The 23102-nt window shown below is 35.3% G+C and overlaps 1 protein-coding gene across 1 annotated transcript in view; it reads left to right on the forward strand.

Annotated features, from left to right (window-relative positions):
* Positions 1-23102, forward strand: part of LOC122817653 (disintegrin and metalloproteinase domain-containing protein 10-like) — a 1242151-nt gene that overhangs the window by 890413 nt on the left and 328636 nt on the right. Inside the window, exon 8 of the mRNA XM_044090715.1 lies at positions 5029-5197. Within this exon, the coding sequence (XP_043946650.1) occupies positions 5029-5197 (169 nt within the window). The remainder of the gene's footprint in view (positions 1-5028; positions 5198-23102) is intronic.

Below are 23102 nucleotides of genomic sequence, written 5' to 3' on the forward strand. Positions count from 1 at the left end.
CATGTATGGATGGATGGATGGATGGATGGATGGATGGATGGATGGATGCATGCATGGATGGATGGATGGATGGATGGATGCATGCATGCATGGATGGATGGATGGATGGATGCATGGATGGATGGATGGATGCATGGATGGATAGATGGATGGATGCATGCATGGATGGATGGATGCATGGATGGATGCATGGATGGATGAATGGCTATCAAGCTGTGGAACTCCCTACTTTTTACCATCAGGCAAATTTCCCATGAGAACAAGTTCTAAACATTTCTTACAATTCTACTTCAAAGCTATATTCATTTTCTCTTGCTTAGAAGGAGTAAATAAATAAAATCAAATATTTTTAGCTAGTCTCTCATATTTTCTACCAACCATTATTACTCCTGACATCCCTTCTTCTGCATGGCAGTGCATAACAGCTGTTGTCAGGCTATTGGAGAGAGTCTAAAAGGTCAGTAGGAGGAAGAGAGGTAGGGAGTGGGATGGGTGTGAAGACAGATGGAAGAGAAGAACTGCAACTCTTTTTTTCCTTGGGTTCAGTAAGACTGAAGGTATGTGACTTGGGGTCACAAGATGACATTTAGGAGGTGTGAAGCTTTAAGTTTAAGCATAAAAAGGGGAAGGAGAGTCACAGGCATCAGAGTAAAGGAACAAACTGCTGTCTAGGTTTCAAAAGGTTCTTCATGGGCTGGGTGCTGGATAAATAAAAATGGCCACGTGAATGGGTGGTGAAGAAAGAAACCACAGAGTCATTCAAATAAGCACAGGACAAACAAAAATGGGGAAACTGAAATGAAAAAAAAAAAATATGTAGAATGCTGAATGCATTAAAAGGACATATTGGATTTGCAAAATGTATCATGCTTATAAACAATTGAAATTAAATCCCATAATCTCTGTGGACTAGCTGATTCTCCTTTGTTTTATTGAGTTAGGCATACATGCTGTGTTGAAGAGTGAACTCCCCAGAGGTGATGAGGACCTCCCAATGCTGAGTTGTCCAATTCCTGGATCGTATCTTACTAGGTGTGATTTGTTCTTGCATCTGTGTTACTGGTATTTTGAAAAGTAGTGGTCCCACACAGCTGATAGAAGGGATATGGGTAAGACCCCCATTCAGGTCATAGCCAATTATAGAGCCCTTTCCATGGACTACAGTGCCCATGAAGCCTACTGGACCAAACTGGAGACAATACAAATTTTACTAAACACACTGGTTATGGGGGATTTCAATTATCCTACTATCAAATGGTAAATCTATTCTAGCCCTAACTTCCTAGGGCAAAAGTTCCTTGACTTTGTTAATTCAAATTCCCTGGAACAAATTGTCCATACCCCAGCTAGAAGAACAAACATTCTGGATCTGGTCCTCACCAACATGTGAAACATATGCACTGCTGCAAGTGTCAGACCCTCAGTTAAAACTGACCACAAATCAATCACCTTCAAGCCGGCACTAATACCAGGACTCATAAAGGGTGAAATCAGACTAAAAAACTTCACCAAGGCAAACTGTACCCTCCTAGGTGAAGGTATAAATGCATTCAAAGCCCCACCCCAAGCTGGAACTGGTAACTATGCCAAAGCTTACACTAAAGCCCTGTACAATCACTTGTATAAGTGTACAAACTCGGCCATACCAGAAAGAATCAAAGCCAGACCCCAAGTAAAAACAAACTGCCACAGTGGATTTGGACATCAAGCATCAACAAACTTTACAATAAATGTAAAAAGTTGCTGTCCAAGAAAACAAAGGCAAGGCCTGAACAATGGAAAAGCACACTTCTTGGCTTTAACAGGCAAATAAAACAACTTGTCAAATCCTCCAAGGTCATCTTTGAGAGAAACTTAGTAAGTACAACCAAGGATAACCATAATGCCTTTTACAGCTACATATGTAATCTAAATAGAAGGACTCAAACATGTACAGAAAAAGTGGGCAATGGTATCACACACACTGACCCCAGAGAGATAGCAAACCTGCTAGTGGAGAGGACTGGTGAAAATTTCACTCCCGTATCCCCTCCTAACTTGCAAAAAATCTTGCCCTAAACTCCACCCCCACCCTACATATCTAAAGAGCAGAGCCTCAAAGCCTTGTCCAAGGCAAAAAACACAGCCTCTATGGGACCAGACAACATTCCAGGCTGTCTTCTAAACAAGCTAAAACATGAACTAGCAACACCACTAAGCACCCTCTTCAGTCATAGCCTAACCACTAGATTTCCCCCTGCAGAATGGAAACAGCAACAGCTATTCCCCTCCACAAAGGTGGCCTAGCCACAGACCCAGGAAATTACAGACCCATAAGCCTGAACAGCCTCATCTGTAAGGCCATGGAATGTATAATTTATGGACCTCATAAATAAAGACTTAGGTGACCTCCAGACCTTGGATCCTACCTAATTCGGCTTTGTGAAGGGCAGATCCTTCCTCTTAAATCTGGTGGATTTCTTTAAAAATGTAACCAAGGCCTTGGATGATGGCATATCTCTGCACACAACATACCTCGACCTGGCAAAGGCTTTCAACACAATCCCACATTCATGCTTTACCGATAAACTTAGCAAACTGAATGTAAATCCCTTAGTTATAAGATGGGTTGCCAACTGGCTCACAAACTGACACACACTATCAAAGTGGGTGACTCCACATCAACCAGCAGACCTCTTACCAGCGGGGTGCCACAGGGGTCTGTGCTGGACTCCATACTGTTTGGTATATACTTCTTAGAAGTTCAGGCAAAACTAAGAGGTTGTGGCTGACCAGGTTTGCAGATGACTACAAACTGGGTGCAATCACTGAATCCCCAAATGATATCAGTATACTCCAGGAGGGTTTCATGTAGACCAATGACTGGTGTATTAGTCATAATCTCAAACTGAATGCAAAGAAATGCATCATTATTCCCCTCGGCACAAACAATATCCCCTCACACTATCAAATAAACGACAATAACCTAAGTACCCATGAAGTGGTAAGGGAGCTGGCATCACAAGTTGACTGTGACCTTAACTTCGATCACCGTGTATCTACTGTAGTAAGAAAACCTTTCTACATAGAACACTTGATGAGTAAAGGCATCGCCTCCAGAGCAAAACAAGTTATAACCCCCCCCCATACTCAGCACTTATCCAGGCCATAATTGAGTATACATGCCCCATTTGGCATGCAGCAAACTAAGCACCTGCAGCAATTAGAGAGACCTCAAAAGTTTCTTACAAAGAAGATCAAGGGGCTCCAGCATGTGCCTTACACAGACTGACTAAAGTCTGTGGCACTAGACTCAGTATCATATAGACTCCTTAAGGGAGACTTATGCCTGGCTTACAGAGCCATCCAAGACCCAAACCTACTGAACTTGCTGCATATCCTTAAATCAGATGGGACTAAGGCTACTCTAAACATGGCCTATGACTTAAGTAGGGCATGCCAGAGGGACAAATTTATCTCCCAGCAACTGACCCTTCATTGGAACAGGCCACCAATTCATGTGAAATACAGCACCTCTATAACACTGTTCAAGATAGATCTGGACAAGTTGATGGAGCACCATAAATCCTTACCAGGAAAAGAGCCCACAATCCTCCTGGACATGGGCAGTCATCACTAAATGCAATCTCAGGTACTGACTAGCATTTCTATGCTATTACATTGGGATGAAACGGCTATGCTTAAAATGCCGTGCGACTGCTTACTGTGCTGTTTCCTGCCCTGCCACTACATGCCATAACACTGCAAGGTGGACATATCCTAGTCTGGCTCCCATATTTCTTACTCATTTATGTTTTTTTTCAGGATACTGAATACTGGGCATTTCTGACCTCATAGTTTCACATTGTGCAAACTCACAAGGTAACACCTTACCTTCAGACAGTGTGGCCTACCACTGCAGGTACCTAGGAGACAGTAAATCATGTCCATACTGCTCTGCAGAGAAGTGAAATGCTCATTTAGGTTCTTGACTATCCAGGTCTGTTGTATCATCCCATGATTTGCATGAGGCTCCTGTCACAGATTTTCCATGTTGTTAGCCCAGACATTGCTCCATGAAGTCTACTTGACAGCATTTCATTCAGAGATACTGACTGTGCTCATACAATACTTGATATTTCTTCCTACCGTGCTGCTGACCATGGTGCAGGATCAGGATCACAGTCAGGTTCCTAGACTGTCAGTGGTGCTCATAATGGTGATGGGATGGGTGAACTCAGCATCCCTAGGGCTGTTTGCCTATTTCTGAAGGAGGTGGATATGGACAAGTATTTGGTGGTAGGTGATACACTTATATCCAATGGATGAATGAAATTATGTTCTCTACCAGGAGGTAGGAATAGGTACATAAGTATTCTATATGACTGTATATTTTACCTCTGTTACTATGGAAAAACAATCCATGGTCATCTTTTAGAAATAAGCCACCAGTGAGACCTCGTGCCATGATCTAACCCATATTTACCCCAGGACTGCCCCTGTACTACTAACAGATAGATGTAGATCTTAAATGCTTTATCTCATGCATGGGTCCCCTCAAATTATGTATAGTAAGATCCTAGATATTCTCATTGGGAGTAATATAAAACTATTGACCATGGGATGGGTAAGACCAATCTATAACCACATGGGATAGCTTATTTTGAGCACAAAAAGGAAAACTAGCTAGGCTTAAAATGGCCCAGAAGGGCAGCTATCCTTGCACTAACCTATGAATCTATATAAATTATTTGAATAATTTCTGGTACACTTGCCATCCAGTAGGTGGTGTGGTTGACAGCCTTATTTCAAGGGACTATCCAAAAGATTAGATAAGTATCCCCAAGATTAGAGTTACAAATGACCACATCAAGACCAGAAGATGTCAACCAAAAGCTGGAACTGTAAAATGAATAAAAAAATATGAGTTGCCATTATTTACAGACCAAAAAGAGTCACAGGAAATGTTGATATTTCTGTTTCTTTCTTGAATTTGTTTACAGAATTACAGTTTTAGTTTTGATTGTGATAACATTTGATTCCTTTCAGATACTTCAGGAAGATGACCCCTCTAGCCCCATGTCCTCCCCTTTCATTGGTCCAGAAAAGCTGCTCATGCTGCATTCAGAAGCCAATTGGAACAGCTACTGCTTGTCGTACCTGTTAACTGATCGCGACTTCAGTGGGGTTCTGGGACTTGCTTGGGAGGGAAGACCTGGTAAGAAAAGCTCTTTGTATATTTAAATTCTGACCCTACAAATAAGTCATAAGCCTTAAAAAGTTTAGCAAATAATTTTACTTAATAGATTTAATATCTTAAGAAAATAGGCTTGAAGTAATTAGACATTCCTTTAGCAAGGATTTGTGGAAATGCAGTGAAATTAAGACATGCTCAATATCAATAACTACATAAATGGTGGTGGTTGAAGTTCATTCCCAGGTCCACAGATTTACACTTTAGTGCCTTAAACACTGTCATATATTATATCCTGACAACAAGACAATGAATGTTATTGTAAACCTTTCAGTATAACAAGTAGGCTGGATGTACAGGTATCTCATAACAGCTTTATGATTTTTGACATATCATCATGAACTTTGACCTCAAATATATCCCTTCCCCATGCACATTTGCTGATGTTCCTGTTAAAGTTATTCACATGATAAATTACAGCTACTCCTCACATGGTATTGAAAAATATTATAAAAAAGATTCTTCTAGTTTGCCTTTGGACTCCATTGACTCTATTTTTGGTCTTCATTAGTATTTTATTTTAAAACAATTTTATTGATTTTACAAATGACTGTACAGAATAACAGGCTAAAAAATCTATGGCAATTTATTACATAAGTTTACTCTTATGTTTCTCTTTTAGCCGATTCTGCAGTTACGTGTTGTATTTCTGTTTTTTTGTTCAAAGTAAATTATGTATTGATGACATATTGCATATCATAACCTGAGAGAAGGAGAGTCAGTAGTATACCTAGACCAGGTGAGCTGACCTCCCTTTTCATGCCTTTTCTTCTACAAATTCCAGACTCTTTTAAAGGCTGTAGCTGTCCTGGGATTTGTCATCCATTCAAAACTGCTAACATAACCATAGAACACCTGACCGTAAAACTTATTGACAGATAACCAAAAAGTAAAGTAATGTAATGAATGCATGATGCGTCAGTATTAATTATGACTATCCCTCACTCTTTACCTGACTTCATATCTTTTAAAGCAATCTTTTCATCCAGTTAACTTAGATAAAGGGAAAGGTATCTCCAAGTAGGCACCCTAAATGTATTCATAGCATTACTTTTTTACCTGATGATAGGGTTATAGCAGCATGCAGTAGAACTGATACCTTTGTACTTGATTTATTTTTGAATAATCATATTTTTGATGATAGTTATGCTTATCTTTATGTTTAAAATCCCAGACAGAGCCCCCTAGTTATTCATGTTCATAAATTGATGAAGGAAGCTTTAAATGGTTCCTTTTCTTTTGTGAAGGACTTGTGGCATTTTTTAATTCAGGCTAAACAAGTCCCTTTTAAGGGCAATTTTATCTTGGTAACTTCTGATGTTGCTGATTAATATACGGATGTACCTCAGGAAGAGACATTACATATGTTCTGCAATTATTCATTAAAGTCTAAACTTTTTGGACATGAATCTGTTGAACTGCCTACATGAAGTAGGCCTGAACAATTTTCTTACTTTTTTAACAGGAATTGTCACCAAATTAAAAGTGTATAAATGGGGCTGCTGTAACCCCATGTTTGAAAATATAACTATGAATGACTAGTAAACAAATGGTTACTTAACTCAAGATACAGTTAGAGGCTTTAATTTTAGTGTTGAAATGGCAACAATTTGTTGTTGTTTTTTTTTCATCTAAGAAGGAGATGAGAATGGACTATTAGAATTTTTGAATTATTTAAATAATAAACTTTAATTTCAAAGGGATACAGATTCCATTGATCACCTTGACATCACTTTGAGTAAGTATGTAGCATTATAACAATTTACATGCATACAGAGATTTTAGAAAACCTACCATTCCAAATATTTATTTACATTTTTTTTATTAATCATACTTTTTTTAAGAAGACTGTTATGAAAGGTTAAATTTTAGAATGTCAAAATTAACCTGTAGCAGTAATACCTTTTTACAGGAAGCAAGTTTTATGCTTAAACTCTTTTGGTTGTGATAAAAAAGGAGTTAATATTTGGAAAGAAGCCAACCTACACTGAAGTAGTAGATTTTCTCCATTCAACAAATAAGGTGAAATTGACTGTAATCTAGAGACACACAACTAAAAAAACAGTCAAATGTGAAGCAGTTTGAACCAGGAATAAATTGAATAAGATTATTAGTGACCATGTAAAATAATAAACTATATATACAGATGCTTTCATCCATCAGGACTGCATCAGGTAATAAAATCACTCCCTAACTTGTTTATAAAACCTTGTGACAAACCATGTGACTTATAACATTAACTGAATTTTAAAAAGGCACCACATGACAATTTTGTTAGACTTCTCATTGCATCATTTTTACAACCTTTGTTATATTGAATAATATAAATGTAAAAAAAAAATAATAAATTAATACATTTCATACAATATTAGAATATATCATATACTTAATTATGTTGTAAATTGATTTTAAAATAACATATTTAATAGGGCTTTTAAAATTAAAATAACACTCAACTAATAATGCAAAACTAATAATAAATCTCATCTTTAAAGCTTGAAAAATAGTAATATGTTCATTAATACCTGGTTGGGTTGAGGCATCTAACTTTAGTTGCCACATTAATTCTCTTTATTTTAACAAAACCATCCATTAAAGCCCATTCTGGTGGCTCAAAGGTCCAAAATTTGTCTACTAGCATCATTCATTGTTTATTGTTTGAAACCTTTCACACACAGGAGGACTCATTTATTAAAGAATTCCTGGGACTTCTTGAAAAGAATTCAACAGGACCTATGGGGTGAAACTATCAGTTTCCTCACAATAGATGTAATTGATTTGTTTACTTAGAATATTAATGTTATAGTGGTCAAGAAAACATAATCCAAAAGAGCCTCACAGAACCATTCTAAACCTATTGTATGGGTATTACATGTAATTTAATGAAAGTCATTCTCAATAATGACTTCATATATTTTGAAGGAGAATATTATAAGCAAACTACTGGGATAGCAATCGGTGTGGCATGTGCTCCCATTTACATGAACTTAGTAATGTGGTCTTGAGAGAAGAAATTTGTCTTTAATTCCAAATATACATACATCTGGAAACTTTACATTAGATATTTGGATGACATATTTATTATTTGACATGATAACCTTGGTAAAATATCTGAATTTATGGAATATTTAAATGAATCTACTATTTTTTTGAAATGTACACATATTTACAAGATAAATGAGGTTAATTATTTAGATGTAACTATCAGTAAACAGGACAAATTATTTGTATCTAATATTTCCAGGAAGCCAACCTTTTCCAACAGTTTCTTACACTATTGTAGTTATCAAACTTTTTCACGTAAATGTAACTTGCTTAAAGGGCAATGTGGTAGACTTGCTAGAATAATTTTCAATAAAGAGATGTTTTTATTGGAAAGAAAACTGGCGAGTATGTTTCCTGAAAGAGGATATCCCTTATATCTTATAATTAAAATTAGCACTGACATTTCAGATGAGTGGGGAAAGAAATTTGTACCATTACTAGGTACAGATTTATTAGAAACACAGTAATACCATACAATAAAATGAGTACTGGAGGAACAGTATAGAAACCAATAATTCCTATTAGAGAGATTAATGGGTAATTTGAACAAGCTATGTTACTAGAATATAATACTGATTTGACCTGTATTACTAACATTATAAAAACTAATTGGAATATATTCAAAGCTGATGATATATTGTGGTCTTAAACAAATTAGGTTATGCTCCAAAATTTGTTTACACAAGTGGAAAAAATTGAAAAAATATTTCGAGATGACAAAGGTTGGATCTTAAAGAGAGTTTATAGCACCTTTAAAAGGTGCAACTGCTTGTTTTTGTTGAAAATAATGTTGTTTTATTAACACTGACACAACAGTGATATTAGGAAATGAACATAAATCTAGAGCTCATACTGTTTGTTTTGCATTTAAAATTTCAAGTTTTCCATTATTGAAAAGGTTGCTAAAGACCCCTAAGGAGTCCCCTGGGAGATTTTGTTAAATCAAAGAGAATTAATATGACAACTAAGGTAAGATGCCTCAACCTCCTCCCCCGGATAGTAATCCACATATTATTATTTTTCCAGCTTTAAATATGAGATCAGTTTATTAGTAGTTGAGAGTTATTAGTTGAATGCTGTTTTAATTTTCAAACTCCCATGAACTGTGTTACTTAAAATTAATTTACAACATAATTAAGTGTATGAAACATTCTAATATTATGTAAAAATGTATTAGTTTATTTTTATTTTGCATTTATTTTATTCAATATGATGTATGTTATAAGAATGATGCAATGAGAAGTTTAAATTTGTCATGTAATGCTTTTTGAAAATTCAGTTAACATTCTAAGTCACATGGTTTGTCACAAGGTTTTATGAACAAGAAGTTAAAAAGTGATTCTATTTTCTGATGAAGTCCTGACAGAAGAAAGCATTTGCACAAGTTATTTATTGTGATACATGGTCACTAATACACTTATTCAATTTATTCTTGGTTCCCACTACTTTGTTTTAGACTGTTCTTTAGTTGTGAAATATTCTCCCATTCTAAATTAAGCTAATGTGGCTTTGTATTCTAATATCACTGGCAGTGATATGACTAAAGTTATTACATTTAAGTCTTTCAGTAAGAGTGAAGCTTATATTGTAATTTACATAATCACTGTTTTTGCAGTCAAGCCATCAAAAAGTGCTAGTTAGCAAATGGGACATTTTAAAGAAACACTCAAGAATTTGTTGGCTGCTGGAAAAGTACTTCATTTAATATACATGGGGAAAAAGAAAACATTAAGGGTATTTGAGAATGTGATGAACATTTTGTTTAGTTTGTTAATACATAAAAAGCAGCAAGGACACATGCCTGTGGATTTTGTAAACAATTTTGATTTGTTAATTCAGGACACAGAAGTATAACATCTTGCAGAAACTGCACTTATATATTCATGGCAGTTGTCTATCTTGCAAGTTGTGAAAGTTGTGATTTTTTTTTGCATTGGTAAGACCATCCATTGATTGAACCAAATTATCTGTTAGTAATGCTGTTAGAAATGTCAAAAAGAAAATGCACTATTTAGGGATTATTTTGGTTATTGATGGTACTGACATTAGTGCAAGGGATATAGACTGGTAGAGATTAGAGAAATGGAAAGCTAAATGACAAATAAAGCTAAATGCCACCAGTTACCTTGATGCTAATGACTCTCTAACAGCATTGAGTTTTAGAAACTCTTAACAGATAAACTTCATTAGAGTTTTTGTTTGTTAAAATACATGCTCACATTAGCACAATTTTACTATTACTCTTCTGTTAGTTGTTTTGCATAATATTATTTGTGTTCTTAACGTAAATGGTTTTGGACGTTTTTTTTTTTTCTGAAGACGTCATTTTAGTTGACATGATGAAGTTTCACAGGAAACCATTTAATGAATTGGATCTTGTGTCTACGTGTTTCTGGTGCCAGTTTTGGTTTATTGTTTTTCTTTTTCTAATATATGGTATTTTTTTCAACATTTTAGTTGTTGCATGCGCTAATGAGTTGGTCAACTTCGTAGTCAAAACTTATTTTCTTGTCCATCCAGTGACAAACATTTTTAAAGAGTGTAATGCTTTTGATCTCCTTTCCTTTAATCTCATATTCACTAACATTTTTTCTTATCAACAGGCATACATTTGGTCTTATCAGTATTTATCACCATATGATATTCCTCCAAATACTATCCAAGATCATGCTAGCAGTTTTGCAAACTTGCTATGCTGTCATCATGTGTTATTCATATGCCTAACTTTAGATTGCCTGCATAGAAGCAGTAAAACTTGTCTGGGTACAGCAAACATATAAACCCCAAAGAAGTATGGTTCCAAGATAGATGCCTGAAGTATGCCTTAGCCATAACCCATTTTAAATCATCTCCTACCACTGCTTGCCAAGGCTTACTATTAAGCTAACAATTGATCCAGAGCTTACCATTAAGCTATCAATTGATCCAGTGCTTACCATTAAGCTATCAATTGATCCAGTGCTTACCAATAAGATATCAACTGATCCAGTGCTTATCATTAAGATATAATTTGATCCAGACCTTACCATTAAGCTGTCAATTGATCCAGTGCTTATCATTAAGCTATCAATTGATCCAGAACACCGAGTTTGTAGAAATACCTATTGTTTAACTCATCAGCCAACAACATCTGATCTGTTCTACAATATATAAATCCACTATATATTTCATCCACTATTAATGCTGATTTTAATAGCTTTTTTAGTGTTATAAAAAATGGTCGCAAGTTGTTACATAGCATTCTTTAACATAGCATTTTGATTGCTATTAATAAATCCTTTCTAACATAAATCATTTTTAGCATACCTAATACAATAGGTTCTATTATTTTCCCTAAACTGAACAGTAGACTAATAGGCCTGTAGCTGCCTGGGTCCTCACAAGCCCTCTTCCACTTAAAGACTGGATTGGCAACATCTGACTTCCAGTCATTTTGTATTATTATATTTTATTTGTTTCAAAATATACCTTAAAAATAAATGTAATGGTCGGGTCAGTGAATATCCAGTATTTTCAACTCTTCCTGGTACGTTCATCTGACCCAGTTTTTCCAGTTATGTAGTACTGCCAGAAACATCTATGGAAGTAGTAGTGCATTCTTCATTACCCGTTAAGTTGTTATTCACTAGGTTAATACCACTACCACAAGGTTTAACAAAAGGATCAGAGAAGATCTTAACAGTATCACTTATTTAATTTGTTACTGTCCTCTGTTTTCAAGATGATGTTATACTGAGGATCAAATCCCTTTCAGATGTGTTTAAAAAAAAGTATTTGTTTTGTATTTCATTCTATTTATCAGCCCCATTTCAAAGACATATTGGTTCCTTTTCACACTTTACTTTGTTGCTGTTTTAATTTATTTTTTGTAAGCTATTGTTGCCTGCGCTCCACTTCTTAAACTTCTTGTTTCTTGTCCTGTTTAATATTTTTGTTTTATTATTTTGATCCTACTAGAAGATTTAAAATGTTTTATTCCTTCTCTCAATTTTTTATACTTTAATTTTTGAATTTTGTTTTTTAAATAATGATAATATGGCAATAACTCTTTATCTTTCTCTTCCTAAATCAGACGTCCAGAGTTCCTGAATATTTTGTGATCTCCAGCCAGCATCCCTGTTCATGAACCCTGTATTCCCTTATCATTTGTGCCCATCTAATCCCAGACCCTGGTATTTTTAGCTCTTCCTGTATCTTACTTTCATGACCAGTGTGAATATTACTGTTGCGCAGCCTCCGTTAATCAGTGCTGATCTGTAAATGTCTCACCTCACCACCCTACAGAGACCTAGATAAAGGATACTCCGCCTACTAGTTCCAGTCATTAATTTATATTTGAACCCTTAAAATTGGAATACTTCAAATTGTCTGTTTTCATTGCTACCTGGAGATGAGGAAATGCTTCTGTCTGCCATTGGAGATAGATGTCTCACATCATAATCACCCACTTTTTTCCCTGTCATCCCATATCATGGACTATCCATTCCTTATGACCACCATGTCCAATCCAATCCTTTCACCATGCCATGTCACAGAAACATTAACATTAAGAAATGAAATGCAGGAAAATGTACAAGATAAAAAAGGACTTTTCAGGTAGATGCAAGGTATACTTAGAAAAGAGTGCCATAGAAGGAGTATACATGTTACAGTGGTGAGGTGGACAACCAAAACATTTGCAGAGCTACATGTTTGTGGAAAGGCCAGTCTAATGTAGAACCAAGTTACCTCAAGAGAGGCTGAGACAAAAAATGTATGGATATCAAATAAGTGTATGTTAGATACAGACGCGTTTATAGTAAAGCGGAACAGAGAAAATGAATGACAGCCGGCAATAATGCAAGTTAATGGTGTTGGGATAGGCAGATACAAAAAAGACATGATGGATTTAAATACATTTTTTAAAAAAGCAACACATCTGTCAATCTAGCTCTGTATTTTTGTAAATATTTGTTAGTGCAGTTTTTTATTATTTTTAATTTGATCTTTTTATTGACAAGGTTTGCTCTTTTTAGAAGGTCTTGGGAGCCCTGTCTAGTTAAGTGACTTCTTCAGACCCACACTGTAGGCAAATAAATATAGATTGCCTGTCCGGTTTCTATGTCAAGCTGTTGTACACATGAATAAGTTTTAAATTTCTAACTCAGCTTAAGATAACACATACTGCATCTGTGACCCACAGTTTCATTTAGTTTCAGCATAAATAACGCCACCATATCCCTTGATCCTGTCAACTAATTATGTTGTTCTTAGTTACTAATGAAATTTGATGCAGCAGAAGTTCTCAAAAGCAGCAAATATGACTTTGCTTTGACTTTGCACTGTGCAGTAAAAGCATATGATTTAAAAAGAATGTACAGAATGCTATGACAAAGAGCCAGCCTATAACAACGCAAAACTAGCTGTTATATTTAGCAGTAGGTACAATGTTATGTAAACTGTTTACATGCTAATTCACATTCATTTGACCTAAATACTCATATAAATGACAGCATTAATGTTCGGAGGAGACATTTGCTTCTGCAAAGTATTCAGTCATTTTTTGTCCCTCTGCATTCATCCCTTTTACATGACTGTTTGTTATCCCACACTTTTCTGTTCATTTGGTTGCCTCATCACGCCTGTATTTCCAACATGTCTTTTAATTTTGTATTCTGCACTTTCTGCTTATTTCTTTAAGCAGCGTTTTTTTTATTATTAATTTACGTACAAACCATAGAAACCGTGCCACAGACCTGATATCAAAGGAAACACACAAGCCCACAATAAGGCATAACACACAGTTCAGCAATACCTTCTGTGAGCATTTGTCCAAAATGTATTGCAATCAGCTTATCCTTATGAGATCCATTCCAGATTTCTTTGCAGCACTTCACAGAACCTATAACTATATCTATATCATATATGTTTTCCCTTAGTTTTAGTAACTTTAATACCAATAACATAGCCATAGTCCAGCCTGAGAGGACAGAGTATTTTCTAAAGTATCACTATATAGGACTTATCATCATCTTCTTTCGGCTGTTCCCGTTAGGGGTCGCCACAGCAGATTATCTGTTTCCATTTATTCCTGTCCTCTGCATCTTGCTCTGTCACACCAACCACCTGCATGTCCTCTCTCACCACATCCAAAAACCTTATCTTAGGCCTTCCTCTTTTCCTGTTACCTGGTAGCTTCATCCTTAGCATCTTTTTCCCAATATACTCAGCATCCCTCCTCAGCACATGTCCAAACCAATGTAATCTTGCCTCTCTGGCTTTGTCTCCAAACCTTCCAACCTGGGCTGACCTTCTAATATACTTATTCCTAATCCTGTCCACCCTCATCACACCCAGTGCAAATCTTAACATCTTTAATTCTGCCACATCCAGCTCAAACTCCTGCCTTTTTGTCAATGCCACTGTCTCCAACCCATATAACATAGCTGGTCTCACTACCCTCTTGTAGACCTTCCCTTTCACTCTTACAGGCACTAGTCTGTCACAAATCACTCCTGACACTCTTCTCCAACCACTCCATCCTGCCTGTACTCTCGTCTTCACCTATCTTCCACACTCACCGTTACTCTGAACTATTGACCCCAAGTATTTAAACTCATCCACCTTCACCACCTCTACTCCTTGCATCATCACCATTCCTCTATCCTCCTTCTCATTCACACACATATATTCTGTCTTAGTCCTGCTGACCTTCATTCCTCTTCTCTCTAGAGCATATCTCCATCTCTCCAGGGTCTCCTCCACCTGTTCCCTACTCTCACTACAGATCACAATGTCATCTGCCAACATCATAGTCCACAGGAACTCCTGTCTGATCTCGTCTGACAACCTGTCCATCACCACTGCAAATAAGAAAGGGCTCAGAGCTGATCCTTGATGTAACCCCACCTCCACCTTAAATGCATCCGTCACTCCCACCGCTGACCTCACCGCTGTCACACTACCCTCGTACATATCCTGTACCACTCTTACATACTTTTCTGACACTCCTGACTTCCTCATACAATACCACACCTCCTCTCCAGGTACCCTGTCATATTCTTTCTCTGTCTACAAAAACACAATTCAACTCCTTCTGACATTTTTTGTACTTCTCCATCAACACTCTCAGAGCAAAGATCGCATCTGTAGTGCTGTTTCCTGGCATGAAACCATACCGCTGATCACTAATCATCACGTCCCTTCTTAACCTTACTTCCACTACTATTTCCCATAACTTCATGCTGTGACTGATCAATTTTATCCCTCTGTAGTTACTACAGCTCTGCACATCACCCTTATTCTTAAAAATTGGTACCAAAACACTTTTTCTCCATTCCTCAGGCATCCTCTCACTTTCCAAGATTTCATTAAACAATCTGGTTAAAAACTCCATATATATGGGTCCCTATCATACGGCTGAGACCATATGATCAAAGTTTTGAAACGTTGAAAATAAAATTAGAAAAATAAATAAAAACAAAAATTTTTTTACGTTTTTGCAAGGGGCAAACCCCCTGCATGCCCCCACTCCCTGCTACATAAACATACCAACTCCAAGATCGCATTATAATGAGGAAAACCATACATTTGCCATTCTGTGCTGTACAGCGCTCTCCATTCAAAATGTATAAAGTTTCAAAGTTTCAATCATATGGACTCAGCCGTATGATGTTTTAAATTTTGAAACTTTGATAATCTGATAGGGACCCATATATATATATATATATATATATATATATATATATATATATATATATATATATATATATATATATATATATTTGTGAAGTGCCTGTGCTCAAACAGCATGTGTTCAAAAAGCACTTTCCCAATAGGCAGAAGCCCAAACCAGAAAACATCGAACTACACTATCCATTTGCTGTAGTGTAGTCGATTATCTGAGTTCAAAATTATGAGTGAAGATCGCGGTTCAGTGAGGAACAGGAAATTAACCCATTTCCTCACTGTAGTGCGATCTTGCAGTTGGTATATATAATTTGCATGGGGTGTGGGGGTGCAGGGGGGTTGCACCCTTGCAAAATAGTAAAACACATGTACCGCTGACTGTGGAATATCATGGTACATTAAGCTGCAAACCATGGGTAACTGATGTCACCACCTGCTATGTCAAATACATTGAACTACAGGTGTCAATGTATTCAGTTTAGAATTGGCCACTTTTTCGACATTCCAGATTCAACATTTTGGTTCGACCATGTGACCAGTCGAGGAATGCAGTTTCAGAATATCAGTAGTAAATCTTTATACATATATATATATATATATATATATATACACACACCTAGAGAGAGAGAGAGAGACAGAGATACTGATAATCCTACCAGCACCACCACTGACATAATAAGCTTGAGCTTGTACTTTTAGAGGAAAGATACCTCAAAAACATTGTAGATCCCAGTATAATACAACCTGTCTGCACTCAATACCTTTCCTAGTATTCAAGAAATTACTTTGAAAAAAAAATATCCTAAATATTATTAACAACATGACAGTAACACACTACATGTCCATAATCAATGTCACCTGACTGACATTACCAGAATGGAGGAATTTTTGACATTTTTGTGAAGACCACTGCCATGTGATTTCCAGTGTGTGTAGTAAAGATAGTCATGTCTAACCAAAGTGCCTAACTTTCAGGACAAGCATTTCTCAGTCTCACCAATGTCTTAGCCTCCATGTGCCCAGCCCATTTTTTTGCAAAAAGGAATGACAGAAGGAGACAAATGAAAAAAGATAAACTAGCTCTTTTTATATCTCCCTACCTTAAGCCACTTGTGCACAGCTAAAAATATGTCCAGCTGTTGCATTACTGATGTCAGAAATTTAATAGCATTTCAACACCATGCATCCTTGATAGCCACTAGCCACAACTAAGTCCACTTAAAAGACCCATCCAATGGCAAAGTCCCATATGCTTACAAAAATCATTACAGGTTAAACCATATTGATTCTGCAAAACAGCAAAACTGTCCCGACACAAGCATGCTAATGACCATCCAGTCCATCCCTAATCTTTGTCTCTTCACCGAATCCACCAACAAGGTAATCCATAAATTTCTACATTTGGCTTTGGGCAAAGAAGCATCATTCAAGCACAAAAAAACAAAAGCATTTAGGGCTAGTAAAATATTTTACCTGTACCATTTGTTCAGAGTAGTATGGGAATTCATTTAAGAGTTGTTTATAATAAAACATTTTGAGTTTGTCACACATTCATTTCTAATTTAAATTAACTAGGGAGAGAACCTCCTTAACAATGAGAAAAGTGGTCACTGAAAGGGCCATTTAATTCACTGTGAAACTGGGATTCCAAACTCATTAATAAATTTAGGCTAATATAAGACACTATTTTTCTACTGTAAGATACGTATCCTTCCACATAAATTCCATGACTAATGATCTTCACTCAACTATCTAGTAAAACAAGTAGAGAACTAGTATATATGACAAAAGCTAAATTTATTTGGACAAAGCCTTATCTTGACCATAACAAATCTAGAAGAAAGTGTACAAAAATATAGATTCTTCCAGTTGAACAGGATCCCCAAAGTCTCTGTAAACTTATCTAATAAAGCCAAATGCATCCTTGAATACATATCTGTTGATTTTCTTAATGCAGATAATCCCAAGCAGACTAATGACAAATTGAAACAACCAAAATGGCACCAGACAAATAACCAGAAGTGAGATCCTCAGGTTCATGGTGTAACACCATCAGAGAAAGATGCCAAATCCAGATATAGATGCAGACTGAGACCCATTTTGGCAACAATGGGTGGTAAAACAAAATCCTTAGCATGTTACGTAGACAAGAAGCTGAAACATGAAACCCTTAGCATGTTACATAGATAATAAGTTGAAACATGAAACCCTTAGCATGTTATGTAGACAAGAAGCTAAAACATGTAGCTGAGGGGTTCCAGATGCACATGATGCTTAGAACTTTATGGACAATTTAAGGGACATGCTATATTCAGAGGACCTAATATTTGTTACAATTGCTATGAAAGATTTTCTTATGGCTATACCTCATGAAACAGACTTAGACTGGTTTAGAGACATTTTGTAACAATTCAGGGCTAATATGTACTTAGTATTGAAAAATAATTGCATTTTTTCAGAGTGAAATTTTCCCCCAACCTAGAGGTGTAGCTATGAGAGCTACTGCAGCACCATTATATACTAACCTTATTATGTGTTGATGAGAACAATATTTTGTAGTATGTAATCAGTTTTGGTGTAAGTTTACTAAATATTTACTTTGTTGGATGACATTTTATTTTGAAGAATGCATTTGTGACAGAGATGGAGGATTTTTTGAATATGTTAACAGCACAACACAGTTTTTATCTTTTGTAAGTAGATGGTCTGTACACACAACTGCTTATTTGGATGTTTGTATTTTTGATGATAGAACTACTCATTGTTTATCATGAACTATTTTTGGAAGCAAAATTTCTCCATTTCTTTGCTGCATTTTGACAGCTTTCAGCTGAAGTGGGAAAATAAATATTGTTAAAGGACAATTTATCTAGATTACAGAATTATTGATCAAAAGACACTAAAGAGATAGTAAAAAAATACATTCTTTGCTAGTGGCTTTCCTACTAATTTATTAATGAGCTTGGCCAATGGGGTTTTTGTGTGGAAGAACTGTGGATTTTTCTCCAATTTTAGTAAGGCCATTGACTAAAAAGTCTTCAAATGTAGGCATGGGAAAATTATGATTATTCCATACGATTTATGCACACTATGGATGACGAGTTATTAAAAAAGATTATTAGCAAATATTTATCATATTTAATTTTACACACTGGGATTCAGAAAAAAATTGATAATAAATCTTTGTTTAGTTTTAAGGAAGGCAACAACTAGAAGGAGACTGCTGCACTCGGTCATGCACAAGCTAGCATGCACACACAAAAAAAAAACACCTCAGTACCCACACTCTGAACTGTAAAGGGGGGTGTTACAAAGGATATTCAGTGAATATGTGTACAAAGAAAAAAATGCAGAATGAGCAGCAAAAACAAAATTCACCTACGTATCAGCCTTACGGAAAGTGTTGTAAATCTCTTAGCCCACAGGGATGGTTTGGAGAGCCATAAGTCCCCCATTAATAACTTTATTTTTTTCCAATATCATTTTTATTGTATTTTTCTCTTTTTTTTTTTATAAAGAACAAGATACATAGAATTTCACTTGCTAGGTAACATAATATCATAACAGGATATAAGTAATCCGTGATCAGTCATAGTTATACAAAATTAGTTAGCAGTTTAGTAACTCACATTTGTCTGTATAACATCTTAGAAAAACATAACATTACATTCTGAAGTTTAAACAAAGTTTGCACAGAGGTGTGTTTGACTTAATATGATCTGCCACTGATCAGTCTCTCTGAATAACCATAGTCTACCTAACTTATAGCAGTATCTTTATTACTATTTACGCTATTTATAGTTCGATGTCACCTCTAATAACCTATTGATTAGCGTTTTCTTGACCTTTCCAAAAATAAGATCTGATAAAGGTTAGACTAATAATATGTTTTTTTTTTTTTAATAGTCCCAATCGTTTGGTATAGTGGTAATATTTTCATATAGTCCCCTTCATTTGGTATAGTGGTAATATTTTTATCTCTAGGATATATTTAGGTTTACCTTAAGATTTCTATGAGTGTTATCCAACATTTCTGATAATAGGATAGTTTTTTTTAGCTTTTAGTAATTAGCTTGTTGGCTAATACTTATTTCATAGCCAAGCCTTTAAATTTTACCCATGTAATTTTGGTTCTATCTAGCCAATTTTGAGCTATGTATGATTTCAACATTGCACGCAACGTTATTATGATGTGCTTCTTTGTATGTGTGAAATTTGTGGGGAATATATGTAAAATTGCAGTTTCCCACATTAAAGTAGATTTAGTGTACCCCTTTTTTACCAGTTTATATCTTAACAAACACCATAATTTGTATACATTTTTGCAACTCCAGAAAATGTGTAGGGTATCAGCTACACTATTTGGACATGAGGGGCAAAAGGTAGAAAGAGAAGGGTTGATTTTACTTAGAAAAAGTGGAGTGTGGTAAGCATTGTTATTAATCATAATCTGGGTATAAATTATTTTTTTGAAAGGGGTTAGTTTCATGGTGAGTTTAATTGCAGCAGATTTTTGTTCGACAGTAATCTTGTTATTCTTTCCTCCCAGTATTTTGAGTATAGGAGCGAATCTTGGTATTTAATCATTGTTATTAATCTGTAGGTGTTTGATAGCATTTTTGATCTTAGAAGCAGTAAGTTTATAATTTGTTGGTATAACTGCATATATTGGTTGCCAGTTTTGATAGCAGCAGTAATTGTGTTGGTCAAATATAATATTTGTTTAATAATAATGTTAAAACTTTTATTTACTTCTAATCTTTGCCTTATACTTTCAATTTGAAGTTTTTTAATTTGGAAGAAGTCCCAAACTGTGCATTTTTTAATTAATGGGTACTGGTCCAGGTTTAACATAGTGTTGTTTAATCTGATATTTGGGTTTAGATGGATTGGTTGTCGGAGTAGTAAAGTATCATTAAGATTAAGAGAATATAAAAGCTTTTGGAATAGTAAGGTTTTTCTTATGATTATGGGGTGAATTTTAAAATGTCTTAGTGTCTTAGAGTTTAGAAAGGGTATTGCTTTAGGGTTTAAGTTTAATGAGATTAGATGTTGATAATATAGTTTGATCCAAAATGGATTCCATATTTTGTTAGATGGTTCATAGTTAGTTATCTGAATGATTTGACTACCATTAATAATGCCATAGTATCTCTGAAAATCAGGTAATCCTTGGCCACCTTTCTCTTTAGGTAATATTAATCTGGAATATCTTATTCTAGTGTTTTTAGGGTGCCATATAAATTTCCCTAGGAGTGCTTCTAATTTGGAGAAAAAGCTATTTGGTATATATTGATTTATAGCATTGAAATGAAACAGTAATCTTAGGAGAATATTAATTTTTATAATCGCCATCTTAGATAATGGTGATAAGTTACGATTTAGCCATTTTTTAGTGTCTTCCGTGATATTACTCCATGTTTTGAACAGGTTGTTTTTAGTCAAATCTGAGTGGGAATGAGTAAACATGATGACCAGATATTTGAGAGAGTAATTTACTTTGATTTCTGTTTTGGGGAAATAGAATTCCTTATGTCCTAAGGGATTCAAAGGGAATATCACTGATTTATTTGGATTAATGGCATAATTAGATATTTTAGAGAAATTTTCAATGGAATTTAAAATCTTTTTTAGATCAGTATTATTCGAAGTAAATGTTAAGGTATTCAAAATCAAAAACGAGAAGGAGTCACCACAAAAACGCCTCCGTTGGAATAATGTTATAAAATATTTAATAAGGTAAAACACAGTGAATAAGCGCTTTCGCATAGCAAAGCTATGCTTCCTCAGATAATCACATTTCTAATACAATGGACGCTTATTTAAATGCAGTAAAAACATTTAGGCGGGAACATTAAAACAATCAATCAATTAATTAAGCATGTATCCAAGGTTACAAATGAGATGTTTGCAGAAGTTCAAATACTAAAGCTCCTAAAAGTACAGAATACTCTCACTTTTAAAGAAGTTAAACCATCTACAAACATATATTAGCGAGACGGTTTGTTAAACAGTTGTAGTGCACATAATGTATAGCGAATAATGCATAAGCACATCCTGACTTAACCATGTTAAACAGCATTATTAAAATAGCAGTGAAGCTTCCTTCTCATTCATTAGATAAAGTGTTGCTAAACCGACATATTTGGTTTGCATTTCTGATGGCATCCAGCAGGAGACTACTCCTGACGGTGCAACAAGCGGCAACCCATTCATAATGATGTTTGCTTAAATAATACCTCAATCATACAGGAACCATAAAATACAGTAATAAAACATCTTACTAAATCAATTATGCATAGCAAAAAACAATATCAAAATCATCATGAATAAAATATCTAAATAAAAACTAACTGTACTACGAATGCATAAATTCCTCAAACAGTTGAAAAACAGTTGAAAAATGGACATATACATAGACGTGAACTTGAAAACACCGTTCCTGATATCTGACAGTATTATTTCAAACCCCCTGTCAAACAGATATAGGCATAAATATAAGAATGTATATACTAACCTTAACAAAAAATTTTTTTCCCCTTTGCCTGCCATCAACTATATAGCTCTAAAAAGGGTGGGAAGAGGGTAAAATAAGACAAAAAAGACAAAAAACCCTCTAAAAAACATCACAACAGATCTGGTGTAATTGCGGGAAAAGAAATATTCTTACCCGCAATAGCGTCTCCGTTGTGGGAACTGATAGCTGCTCTCTCAGTGTATCATGTTCCTTGTCTATTACAATATAGCATATAGTTTGGCTTCTCTTAAATGACCATCCATCCTTAAGGCATGAAGCCTAATGGAGTATCCTATAAAAGGCATGTAAACTAACTCAAATCATTCCTCAAAGTAAAGAAATAAAAGATAAAAATAAACCAAGGGCAAGAAAGCCAATAGAAGATAGTAGAAATAGTAAAACCAGTGCAAGTATAAACAACCAAACATATATAGGAGCATAAACATGAACACGGATAAAGTCTAGTGTCACTAAAGCAAATTCTCTAGAAAAATAAGCATCCTAACACTGTAAACTATATCAGTGTGGATGCAATATTAATAACAATAATGTTGAACATGAACAGTGCCTAGCATGTAGGATTATTCACAAACAATTTCTAAGAACTCAGTTGTCACATTATAAAGGTCTACTATTCAG

Source organism: Protopterus annectens, chromosome 13.part0 (genome assembly GCF_019279795.1).
Source record: "Protopterus annectens isolate FY-2018-M chromosome 13.part0, PAN1.0, whole genome shotgun sequence".
Taxonomy (NCBI): domain Eukaryota; kingdom Metazoa; phylum Chordata; order Ceratodontiformes; family Protopteridae; genus Protopterus; species Protopterus annectens.